Raw genomic sequence first — 13,741 nt, 5'->3', positions numbered from 1 at the left:
CATCAGCCCACTCCTCCTTTCCTGCTCTTCTTTCTTTTCCTGCTCTTTACACTTTCTCCTTTATAGTGGCACCTGATTTTTTTGCCTTTGATCATGACAGGACTGGCTTTAATTTAAACATTGCTTTGAATCACAGCAGATTCATACACAAATTCTGAAACATGTATGTGAGGCCACTCTATGAAGTGAAATATTTTGTATAACAGTGTGTCTTTACCATGTATTGTGTTTTTCACAACATTACCTGTCATTCATTTATGAGTAAATCTATGTTTATTACCTTTTATGAATAGGCAGAAGTGTTAAAGTGTATTGAATTATATAAACACATAACTGACTATTAGTATTTTGGTATAAAGGACAGAAGTCTAATGTTAATATTGTAGAATTCAGTTGGTTTTGAATTTCCTTTATCATAAAATGAATGAAAAATGTTTAAATAAAAAAACTGTTTTGTTGATATCCATGCAATCTAGTTTCAAAGAGATTCAGATGCAAAGAATTTCAAAGCAAGTTGTGCTTTATAGTTTTGGAAGATGTCTAAGTATCAGTATGAGCCTATTCACTGCTTTGTGGCGTTGTTCTGTAATGCTTGATCATTCTTTATGAAGCAGTTGTGTGGAGATGGCTGAAAATTAGATACCCTAACATGCCCACATTGTGATTAAAATTGTACTATCAACCTCTGTATTCAAACACTGTTGACTATCTGCTGACCTGCTGTGACCTAAGATGTCATTTTAATTTTCTGTGCCTCTGTTTCCCCTCCCACATTTTGTCTGTCTTAACCTGGTAGATTATAAGTTTTCTAAAAGAGATGCTCTAGCTGAGCCAAAATGTAAGGGCTTGATATAGGAATACTGAGTGAAATTCTACAGCCTGTGTTATGCGGGAGGTCAGACTTATCATAAATGGTTCCACCTGGCCTTAGACTCTATGAATAACCGATCTGGGGTAGGGACTGTCTCTCAGTATGCACACTGCCTCATACAGTGGGTGCTGATCTCAGTTGGGGCCTCAAGGCACTACTTTAATACAAATAATAAATAGTAGTCTGCCATGCTACCGACTAGCCTATAGTACAGTTTTATATTAAGGAAAACAAAATGCCCTGGCCACAGTGATCAGGCAAATGATACCAGCAGCAACCATTTTTTAAGCATTCATTAGATAATTCACTAGATAATACTTAGTCCTGCCTTGAGTGCAGGGGACTGGACTAGATGACCTCTCGAGGTCCCTTCCAGTTCTATGATTCTATGAATCTACGATTACTATCACCATGTGAACTGTGAAGCAAACAGCATCTAAAGGAAATTCAGCTCCTTTAAACAGTCTGATCTTAACTGTTACATGGCTTGTGGATATCGTGTGTTTCTATTTAAATGTCAACTACACAGCAGTGCTTAACGACTTTAATATATATGTGCATTTTTTCCAACGGCTACTTAATAGTTAATACTATATAACACATTGCAAATGCTTAGAGCAGGGGTACAAAATCTTGAGTGACAAAAAGCTATCTGTGGCTTGTTATAAAGTTACAGAACTGTACATCTGAAATTTGGTATGAGAATTTTTCATGGCACTAATATGAGTTAGTTAAAAGTTCTTTGGAATTTTTTGAAAGAGTTGTCATACCTACATCAGATCAGCACAAAGAACAGGTGACTTTCTTAAGACAGAACTAATTATGACATGCATTCTGTCCTCCTTTCATACGTTCAGACACAAAATACAGGACTACCATACCAGGACAGCATATGAACCCACCAAGGACAGTCAAGTATAAGAGCAGTGCAACTACACGTGGATCGCATTCTTCTAGAGCATCTCCGCTCCCTTCCTGCCCTTCTACATAAGCTAGGCTTTGGGAGCATCTGCAGCAAGGTCACCATTGTCCCTCAACCGGGACCATGCAGGGGAAGCTACATGCACAATACTGCCTTTCATCCTGTCAGCAGCCCCTTGTGTATTCACAAAAATGCATGGTTGTAGTAGAGACATTCCTGTGAAGGTCATGAATCCATGTGTTTTCCTACCTAGATGATGGGCTAGTGAGAAGCTGGTCCAGATCTCAGATACTGTCCAGTGTAGCTACTGTTCAGTCCACTTTTGACAAGTGGGGGCTCCTAATCGATACAGAGAAATCTTTCCTGATGCCTGTGCAAAGAATTCATTGGGGCAGACCTGGATTCTACAAAGGCCAGGGCCTTCCTGGTGGAGCAGAGGTTCCAAATAATGCAGGTCATTGCTCTACGTCTAAAGGGGCACCCTGTCACTACCGTTTGGAATTGCCTCAAACTTCTAGGACAGGTGAGGGACGTGCACTTACATGGTGCAGCATACTAGGCTACGCCTCAGAGAACTACAGGGTTGGCTAGCCTTGATGTACTCACTGGCCCACCATCATATGGACATGGCCAGTGAGTACATGGTGGTTCAAGCACCTGTTCAGCTGTTGTCCTCCCTGGACTGATGGGTAGAACCTGCAGGTGTTTGTGACAGTCACTCTAGACACAAATGAATCAGATCTAGGTTGGGGAGCTCATTTAAATGTCCCTCAGGGTCTTTGGTATTCTCAGGATCTAAGTGTCCATAAAAAAATATCAGGGAGTTTCAGCTCCATTTAGTTTGTGTGGCATTCCTTCTGCACATCAACACAGCAGCCACATTCTGTGTAAATAAATGGGGTGGGGAGGGGAGCATTCCTCAAAGTTATGCCAGGAGGTGAACCTCCTTTGGAATTTCTGCATCACCAGTTCCATCAACCTGAAAGCTGCTTACCTTCTGGAAGTTCAAAAAAACACTCTGGCAGACCACCTGAACAAGTTGTTCACAGGTCACCACAAATGGTTTATTCACCAAGATGTGTCCAGGTCCATTTTCCAGCGGTGGGGAACACCCCAAGTGGACCTGTTTGCAACACCAAACAAGAAATGTCGTCTTTTTTGTTCCTAAGAGGGTCACAGCCCAGGTTCACTGACAGATGCTTTCCTCCTGCTGTGATCAAAAGGCCAGCTGTATGCTTTTCCTCCAGTTCCACTCCTGCCCAAAGTTTTGTTCCAAAGTCAAGGAAGATTCCACCCACCTTATTCTAATAGACCCAGCGTGGCCCCATCAACATTGATTTTCGACTTTACTAGCCCTATTGGTCAGATCTCCGCTACTGCTCCCAGGAGACGTGGATATGATCTCCCAGAACCACTGCTGCCTCTTTCATCCCAACCTTCAGGCCATCCACCTGACAGCATGAATGCTTCATGGCTGATAACTTGGGAATGAGTTCTGTTTAAGACGGTGCAGGAAGTTCTGCTAAATAGTAGGAAGCCTTCAACTAAGTCTACTTACCTTGCTAAATGGAAGAGATTCTTCATTTGCTCCATACAAAGAGGCATCCCCCAACTCAAGCTCTGATTTTCCATATCTTGGATTATCTTTTATTTCTGAAACAACAAGGGCTAGCTCCTAGCCACCAAATGGACTCTGATGGAAGTATCTCAGCTTTCCACTCTCCCGCGGATAACCGATTTGTTTTTTGAAACCCTATGTCCATTTTAAAAGGTTTGCTCAGATTACATCCTCAGATCCACAGCCCAACTCCACGGTGAAGTTTAAATTTAGTTCTAGCAAAGCTGAGTTTCTCTCCCCTCCTCTCCCCCTCCAATGAGCTGCTAGTGACTGTTCTCTGTTATACTTGTCTATGAAAGTAGCCTTCTTGGTTACTATAACCTTGGCCAGGAGAGTAGAGGAGCGGCAACCTTCAGTATCAGAGCCTTCTTATACAATTTTCTCTAGGACCAAGTTTTCCTTTGACCTCACCCAAAATTTCTGTTGAAAGTGGTTTCCGATTTTCACATTAATCAAGCAGTTTAGTTTATTTGTTGACTTTTTTTCCAAAGCCCCATTTGAGTAAAGGGGAAGAAATGCTCCACACTCTAGACTTTAAAAGAGCTTTGGCTTTTTGTCTGGATTGGACTAGGTCTTTCAGATCTTTTTTTCAGCTCTTCGATGCAGTTTCAGACAGAGTAAAGGGCCATCCGGAGGATCTCTTCCTGGATTTCTAGCTGTGTTTGTGCTACCAATTGGCTGATATTGCACTTCCAGTAAAATGGTGGCTCGCTCATCCAGGTTGCAGGCAAACTTCTGTAGCTTTTCTGGCTCATGTAACCATACCAGATGTTTGTAGGACAGCAAATTGGTTGTCAGTCCATATGTTTGCCTCTCACTATGTCATCTCTCATCAATCTAAACACGATGCCAGATTTGGACAGGTGGTCCTTCAATCCCTGTTTAAGTAGATTCCACATCCACCTCCAGTTCAAACTGCCTGGGAATCATCTATAGTAGAATGGACATGTGCAATCACCGAAGAAGAAAAAATGCTTATCTATCTTTCTGTAACTGTTCTTCGAGATGTGCTGCACATATCCATTCCCCAACCTGCGCTCCTTCCGCTCTCTTGGAGTCTTTCCAGAAGGAACTGAGGGTTTTTTTGCGGGGGAGCATGGTCCTTTATACCACTCATGCAGTGCTCACACTACCCCGACAGTTATTGCTGAGGGGGAAAATTTATAGCACCTCTGCACAGGATGCGCACACATCTACAGCAGAATGTATGTGCGCATTCAGTAAATTACGGAAAAGTCGTTTTTTTTCCCCCTAGGGTCCTTCTCTACTGCTTCTCTTTCTTCTCTATCTTCCTTCCTAAAGTTTTGACATTACATCAGCCTTCATCACTGGTATGGTTTACTACCTGTGAACAAAACTATTTAAGGATGCCACCCACTTTTTCTTAAAACTTGTTCACCTTAATCCCTTCTTTACTCACACCACTTGACCCACAGCATACAATCTGACTGGCTCATTTGGCAAGAGACAACGAAAATGAGAGTTAAAACTCCTAATTGTGCCAGTATTCTACATCATTTCTAAAGCAACTCAAATCTTAAAACATTTAAAATATGTTAAATCTAGGCTGAGTTAAAAAAATTCCTGTATGTTCCTGCTGTCCTAGCTGAATTCAAAGTTCTTTGAGCTTTGAGTTTTCTAGGCTGTGGAAGAGGTTAAAATGTTTGATGTTCACATCCTCTTTCTGTATCAGTTTACTCTTGAATATCTTTGAGCACTTGAACTAGCTTGCTGCATGCAGATAGAGAAAATATCCTGACGAGTTCATACATACTCTGTGTGTTCAGATGCATGCAGATTTTTGTTGCTTTCTTTTTAAAATGTGTTAAACTTGCACATACAAAGGTAGAAAAGTTTCAACATTTTCATGTTTATTTGATCACTTTAAAACTTTGCACAACTTGTAGACACACATGCATTCCACACAAATTCTACCTTTCAGCAGTTTTTTGTGGAAAACTTACACTAGCTGAATACTTTTGGAAAACTCAACTCTCAGAACCCAATTAATTTGATATGCAATATTGTGTGTGTTTTATGGTTGGTTGTGGAGGATTCAGTGGTATGGTTCTACTACAGATAAACCTGTATACCCAAGTGCAGTACATTTGGTAGAATAATACTGTATCTGACCCTCTCCTGAACTACTACGCCATTGAGTGTGACTGCAAGCTTAGTTTCTGTTACTTCTCAGAACCACAAATCTTTCCCTTCTGTTTTTCACATAGTTTGTACAAGTCATTGCAAAAGCTTTACATTCTTTGTTAAACTTTCTTCTAAAAAGTGAACTTTCTGGGGGTTTTTGTTTGCCACAAACTAAACTATTTAAGACATAAAATGGAAAATTGTATTTAACAGATAATAGATTGTCTTCCCAAATGTTTCATCAGTACAAAACTGCTGTGGTTGGCCCAAAATGGGAAGATTTTTTTTTTAAGTTTCTATCAGCCAAAGTACAGTTGAAACTGTCCTACGTGTCTGTTTAAATCTTCCCAACTAGCTTTTCTCTACATGTCTTTAGAACATTATCAGGAATGTGTGTTTTTTATTAAGTAATTGTACCAATAATTGCTTGTGGCAGTTAGGATTCTGGCAAGACAGATTTTGCAGTTTAAAGGCACTGGGAGTGGAATGTAGAGTATTTGTACAATAGGGTTTATTTGATTATTCTTTAACACATTTCCTTCAGAAGCTGTGGAAAGGTACTGTGTTATCATAGAATCATAGGACTCGAAGGGACCTTGAGAGGTCATCTAGTCCAGTCCCCTGCACTCATGGCTGGACTAATTATTATCTAGACCATTCCTGACAGGTGTTTGTCTAACCTGCTCTTAAAAATCTTCAATGATGGAGATTCCACAACCTCCCTAGGCAATTTATTCCAGTGCTTAACCACCCTGACAGGAAGTTTTTCCTAATGTCCCTCGCTGCAATTTAAGCCCATTGCTTCTTGTCCTATTCTCAGAGGTTAAGAAAAACAATTTTTCTCCCTCTTCCTTGTAACATTCTTTTACGTACTTGAAAACTGTTATCATGTCCCCTCAGTGTTCTCTTTTCCAAACTAAACAAACCCAATTTTTTCAATCTTCCCTCATAGGTCATGTTTTCCAGACCTTTAATCATTTTTGTTGCTCTTCTCTGGACTTTCTCCAATTTGTCCACATCCTTCCTGAAATGTGGTGCCCAGTCTTGACACAATACTCCAATTGAGGCCTAGTCAGCGCAGAGTAGAGTGGAAGAATTACTTCCCATGTCTTGCTTACAACACTCCTGCTAATACATCCCAGAATGATGTTTTCTTTTTTTGCAACAGTGTTACACTGTTGACTCGTATTTAGCCTGTGATCTACTACGACCCCCAGATCCCTTTCCGCAGTACTCCTTCCTAGGCAGTCATTTCCCATTTTGTATGTGTGCAACTGATTGTGTCTTCCTAAGTGGAGTACTTTTGCATTTGTTCTTATTGAATTTCATCCTATTTACTTCAGACCATTTATCCAGTTTGTCCAGATCATTTTGAATTTTAATCCTATCCTCCAAAGCACTTGCAACTAAAACCTCTCCAGCACATCATCAAGGATCTACAACCTATCCTGTAGGATGATCCATCACTCTCACAGATCTTGGGAGACAGGCCAGTCCTTGCTTACAGATAGCCCCCAAACCTGAAGCAAATACTCACCAGCAACCACACACCACAAAACAAAAACACTAACCCAGGAACCTATCCTTGCAACAAAGCCTGTTGGCAACTCTGTCCACATATCTATTCAGGAGATACCATCATAGTTTGGCTGATGTGATTACGTCCTATCAGAGGTTTGTTCACCTGCACATCTACCAATGTGATATATGCCATCATGTGCCAGCAATGCCCCTCTGCCATGTACATTGGCCAAACCGGACAGTCTCTACGTAAAAGACTAAATGGACACAAATCAGACATCAAGAATTATAACATTCAAAAACCAGTTGAAGAACACTTCAACCTCCCTGGCCACTCGATTACCGACCTAAAAGTCGCAATATTACAACAACAAAAACTTCAAAAACAGACTCCAAAAAGAGACTGCTGAATTGGAATTAATTTGCAAATTGGACACCATTAAATTAGGTTTGAATAAAGACTGGGAGTGGATGGGCCATTACAAAAAGTAAAACTATTTCCCCATGCTTATTCTTCCCCTCCCCCCCGCCCTTAGTTCCTCACATCTCCTTGTCAATTGCTGGAAATGAGCCATTTTCATTACCACTACAAACAGTTCTTTTTCTCTCCTGGTGACAACAGCTCACCTTAACTAATCACTCTCCTTATAATGTGTATGGTAACACCCATTGTTCCATGTTCCCTGTGTGTGTGTGTGTATATATATATCTTCCTTCTGTATTTTCCACTACATGCATCCGATGAAGTGAGCTGTAGCCCACGAAAGCTTATGCTACAATAAATTTGTTAGTCTCTAAGGTGCCACAAGTACTCCTGTTCTTTTTGCGGATACAGACTAACACGGCTGCTGCTCTGAAACAAAGAGTGATTGTTCTTTCCAGTGCCCAGTTAACACAATTGTCTCCTAAGTTTTGATTATAGAAGTTATTGATTACTTTATTCTGGTGCAAATACATTAAGAGCGATGGTATTGCACACGTGTGATTCAAAGCATAATTTGAAGACCGTGGAGTTATACAGATGTGACTAAAGGTCATAATTAAGGGTACAGTTTAGTCAGGGGTATTTTTAGTAAAAGTCATGGACAGGTCACAGACCATAAATACACCTGACTAAGGGCTAGTCCACACTGGCAACACTAAAGCGCTGCCGCGGCAGTACTTTAACGTGCCTTGTGTGGTTGTGGCACAGCGCTGGGAGAGAGTTCTCCCAACGCTCTTAAAAAAAAAAAAAAAAACACCTCCAGGAGGGGAATAACTACCAGCACTGGGCGCATGGCTCCCAGCGCTGGGGCACTGTCTACACTGGTGCTTTACAAGTTGCAACTTGCTGCACCCAGGGGGGTGTTTTTTCACCCTCCTGAGTGAGTAAGTTGCAGCGCTGTTAATTGCCAGTGTAGACAAATCTTAACAGGGGAGCCGCTGCTCTAGGGTGAGCCCCAGGAGGCAATTGCTTCTTCTCTTAGTCTTCCAACCTTCCTGTATCTGCCTCCTCTGAGCCTTTCAGCTCAGTCCATCTGTGAATAATGGAGAAAATTTATAGATTTGTAAATATACACAAAATACATATTTAATAATAAGCTGTGAGTGATAAGGATTACAGGGGTGAGTGCCAGTGGGACTCTAGGTGTGTTTGGACTAGCTTTGATTGGAAGGAAAGAGTGCAGCCTGACTTTTAAATCTCAAGCTGGATTTGCAAATAAAATAAACACACAAATATATTTTTATAAACTGAGTACACTTGAAATGACAGTTGAGAGACAATGCACTTTGATTCCCTCAATGTCATTTTTAGAGTCACTTTTCAAAGTAGAACTGTGCTAGAACGACTGAGGTAGCTAAGAAAGATGGAGTAAATGAGACAAACTGATTACAAGTGTATCTTTGATGTAACTTTTATAATAGCAATATTAATATCCATTGTAACTCACAATCTGTAGAGCCTCAGTATTCTCCAAGATTCTAATCTCGGTTACATTTGGAGTATGTACAAAGAAGTTGGTGTGGGCTCAATGTACTCTGGATTTATGCTAGTGTAACAAGATCAGAATCTGGCCAATCATGTACATCTGCCCCTTCTCTCGCTCTACTGCTTTTGTGCTTTCAACAATTCTGCTTGCCTTTATGTTGCAAATTAACTACCCTTAAAAAAAAAAGTCCCTATGTTGTCATTGCTTGCAAAGCAACATATACAAAGAGCCAGATTTGTTCTGTTACTCTAGATTTACTGAACAAATATTTTATATGCTACTGTAAAAGTTTTGTTAGAAAATAAACTGCTTGCTTGAACTTTTTTCCCAAAAGAAACTTCTCCTATATAAGCATAACATATGCTATAAATTGTCATGAGTAATATCTTCTAAAACCACTTCCATAGAAACAAGAATTCTTATTTCCATTTATGATAATATTTCACAATCAAAGAAGCTGCAAAAGAAATAGGAATGAGATCTTCTGGTTGCAAGCTATGTAATCCTGTTGTCTATGTTCGCTTCTTAAAACATCCCTTGCCTGTTATACATGTAATATACCATACTGTATGTGTATCATCAGGACCTTTAGATTAAGAGGGTTTTCTCTTTTTTTTTTAATATTGGATCTGTGGTAATCTGAAAGGTTATCAGAGTCAGGCTGTCACACAGAAGAAGAAGAATACTGAAACAGGAACCTACTGGCTTCTTTAACCTTTTGCTGTAAGGAAATGTTCCTTTCTCCATTTGATTTTGAAAAAGGAAATAGATTGTGGTGGTGTGGCTGTGGAACTTTCTCTTTCTGCCTCTATCATTGCAAATGTGTTAGTTAAAGAAATGAAATGAAAAAGTCTACTATTAAACAGTAGAATCGAATAGTAGAATATCTTAACTCTGTCAAGATAACACAGTGAAAGTGATTGACTACCCTTTTTGTTTTGTTTTAGGTGTCAGAAACTATTTGAAAGAAGCATTAGTGAATATCATTGCTGTGCACGCAGAGGTGAGGTAACTTTAGATTATTCACATTATTACAAGCGTCAAACAAAATAAGTTGGCTGACTTCATTGGAAATGAGCACCTCTGAAAATCAGGCCACTTTTATTTACGTGTTTAAATACAAATTTTATTAAAGAGGTGGGGGTGGTTAAAAATTGTATAAACTTCCATAAGTAACACCATATATCAAATTTTAGGGCTTGTTTGCCCTGAAAAAGAATCCAGAATAAAGTAGCATGTGAATTTAAAGTAGATTAACTATTCCTGATTAATTCTAGGTGTAGACACTCTTATTCCAGAATAAGAGTGCCTTATTCTGAATTAGTATGGATTAAACTTGGTTTACCTATGTGAACAGTTAGTACACAGCAAGCTGGGAAGTAAATCTACACACCTTCTCTAAATCCAGCCATGTAGTAGAAATTGCATATCTAATCTAATTGTGACATCAGTGGCAGATCAATACTGAAACTTGATGGACACAAATGTGCTGAATCCAGCTTCACACAAATAGGTGCTCATGAATGGCACCATCAGTTTCAGTGCATGTGTTGAGAGTGCAGAATATTCATTCTTGACGTGAACCCACAATTCTGGGAGAGAAAATTGGGCATATGTTCCTCCCAAGAATCAATCACAGGAAATGTTGACGAGCTGTTCAGTTTCAGCTACTGGCAAATCCATGGCATGATGCTTGCAAACAGGTTTCACACCCAGTCATACTTTATAATGTTCCAAGGTCAAGGAAAAAGGATGCAAACCATTATTACTCCATCTGGTTGAGATGCTCAGTCATCACGTGTCTGGGAGGCCAAATAATGTCATTGTCAGCCGGTAACTTACAGCACAGAGACAGCAATTTACAACGATTCTTTATTGAGTACTAACAGGATACTTAGGGTGGCACAAAAGAAGATATGAGCCCTGCCTTAAGGAGCTTACAAGCCACTGCAGATTCCCATCTCAGAAAAAGCTAGCACAGACTCCTACTGGCTCAAGCAGAGAGGATGCTCTTGTGGTAAAACTGCTGCCCATAGATAAATATCTTCTAGATTCAAATCTCCCTCCCCTGGATGCTGGCATGGCCAGATGGTGCAAATGGTTAAATGGCATCCATACAACCACCTCCGTACAGCCAATGTGTCTGGACCTGCTCCACAAATACTGTGCCAGGAAGTTGCTGTTTTACAAAATGGTGATCTCTGCACAGAGTGACCTTGCACACACCGTAGGTCTAAGGTCACACTTTGTGGAGGTCACCATTTTGTAGATCAAAATAACGGTCTCTTGGTGTGGCACTTGTGGAGCAAGTCCAGACGTGTTTGGGGGCAGACAGCGTCAGATTGCGAGCCGATTCTGTCCTGTTGGACCCACGACCCCATCTGCAGAGTGCACTGTCCCCAGGTTGGGAACCGTGGATATGTAGCACCTGGACTCCCAAAATGGGCCATAGCTTGCAACAGAGAGGAGGAAGGTATGTTAAAAAAGTAAGCATGAAATAATGATGAAAATTGAAATAATTATTTGCAGAGCTGCACACTTGCAGATGCATACCTAAGTGTAAATAGACTATTGCAGGAATTTTCTACAGTACTTAAGCTATAGCGCCTGTTCTAAATAATCCCATCCCTTGCCATCACAAAATGTATTTTCTCATTAGTATTACCAAAACCATTCTTTCACATAGCACACATAACATTGTTCTGTCTTTAGACCCCCTTTTACTTGCTTAAAATTGGCTTTTGAGTATTTTAGGCTCCTTTTAATATTTTCTTTAATTAGAGACACTAATGCTAATTGAAATATTTTCATGGCTTTTGGAATTCCAATAAAAACAGATTTTTGCTTTGATGCAGGTGTTTACCTTCAGTGTATGTAGCACAAATACTGCAGCATTGTGCCAGTACCTGAGAATGAAGGAGTTAACATAACTATAAACCACAGTGAAAATGATTAGTCTGTTTTCATTTTCCAGGATGAGTAAATTACATGAAAGGAACAAACAAAATAAGTTAGATTTTTCTTTTAAATTCAGTTAAAATAATCTAAATTGTTTTTAATAAACACAAGTAAGGACATCTTAAAAATGATTTTTAACTTGGCTGTGTCCTTTTAAGTAGGTATGATGATTTAAAGTCCTGATTCAGCCAGGGAGTTATGCATATGACTAACTTAAAAAAGTTTGTTGTCTCATTGACTTCAATTGGACTACTCGTGCTTAAAATTAGGGCACATGCATAAATACCCTATTGAATTGGATGCTAGTTGGTTTTCCCGTGTTAAGTTTTGCCTCATGAATTTCTATGTGTGAAATGACATTTTCACAAGTACTTGCAGAAGTATGTGAATTTGATCATTGGTGTGAAATTTTACAATTTCCACAAGAGTAACACTGTTTTCTGCTGAAATTTTGCCAATCTGGCTCAGTCTTAGATTTTGCTAGCAACGCTGCTGATTTTTGTGGTTTAAACAACACTAGTTAACCATCAGCTGTGCAATAGGCAGGTTCTGAGGTGAAAAAAATTGTTACTTTAACTAAAAAGTCAAATTTGAACTGAAACCAAAATAAGTATAGTTTTTGAAAAAATGTGGTAATCTACTATGGCTGAGAATTTTTTTCCTGAGTTCTATCAAGTAACGTTGAGAATGGCCATTGTGGGTACAAATACTTTCTTCTTAGTAGAAGGCTTTGACCGTTTTCTTGGTATGCTTGTGTTGTATTGCTCAGCAGCACCCATTTTGCTTTTACCGTTTTTCTCTGTATGTGACCAAAATTGTTGGCTTTTGTGGGTCAAAGCAGTTAAAAGCAAGATGATTATTTGAAGTAGCAGTTGAGTGACTGATAGCCAGCATATGTGTGGTCAATATGCCTTGTCTGTAGTGCAAATCTGTTATTTTACTGTTTGTCTAGTCTGTGAGATCCATGACACGTCACTCTCACATATATTGTGAAAAATAGGGTACGGTTCCTAAATTCATATTTGAGTTTTACTCATCCACATACTGGTGTTTCTTTAAATATTTTCCACTGATTATGCATTTCTATAAAGCAGTTTTTCATTGTCAAATCAGACACGCTCCTGACTTTCACATAAAGCAAAGGTCCTGTAGCAAAAGTGTGTCCCAATCATTTGTTGTTGCTTGCTTGCTTGTTTTTTTTAAGAAATCTGAATAAATTACTAATGAAATTTCTAGCCAAAATCATCATCTTTCCCCATGACTCTGATCACATCACTTCCTCCTCAAATCAACATCCCTTTTTCTTTCCCCTCTCTTTCTTTTCCACATGTAATCCACACTGCTCCTCATTTTCATCATCAAGGCTTAACACAACTCTGCTCTACCTATAAGGGCCAATCTCATTTCCTCTTACCCACCTCTTGCCCAGTGTTCCGCCCAATTTTCTCTCCTAATTATCTGAGACATTATCCCTCTTCCGGTGCACTAACAGTCTCTTGCTGTCTTTAAATCTCTCCTTAAACCCGGCTTTTTTGCCAAGCTTCAGGTCTCTGACACTGTTTGATCTCATTTCGGCGCCTGACTATCTATTTGTTTTATTACTCTACTATTTTGTAAGCTTCTTAGGAGGTGGATCTTGTGTTATTATTAAATTGAATTATGGCAGCAACTATGGACCCTAATTGGGAATCCAGGCACTGTTGGTCTCAGTGTTATACAAGCATGTAATAAAAAAG

The 13,741-nt window shown here is 39.6% G+C and overlaps 1 protein-coding gene across 1 annotated transcript in view; it reads left to right on the top strand.

Annotated features, from left to right (window-relative positions):
• EXOC2 (exocyst complex component 2) overlaps nt 1–13,741 on the top strand; it is a 186,492-nt gene that overhangs the window by 161,852 nt on the left and 10,899 nt on the right. Inside the window, exon 24 of the mRNA XM_045006233.1 lies at nt 9,995–10,050. Within this exon, the coding sequence (XP_044862168.1) occupies nt 9,995–10,050 (56 nt within the window). The remainder of the gene's footprint in view (nt 1–9,994; nt 10,051–13,741) is intronic.

This window comes from Mauremys mutica, chromosome 2, assembly GCF_020497125.1.
Source record: "Mauremys mutica isolate MM-2020 ecotype Southern chromosome 2, ASM2049712v1, whole genome shotgun sequence".
Lineage (NCBI taxonomy): Eukaryota > Metazoa > Chordata > Testudines > Geoemydidae > Mauremys > Mauremys mutica.
Note: the sequence above shows the minus strand (reverse complement) of the source record. Positions and strands in the feature narration are given on the sequence as shown.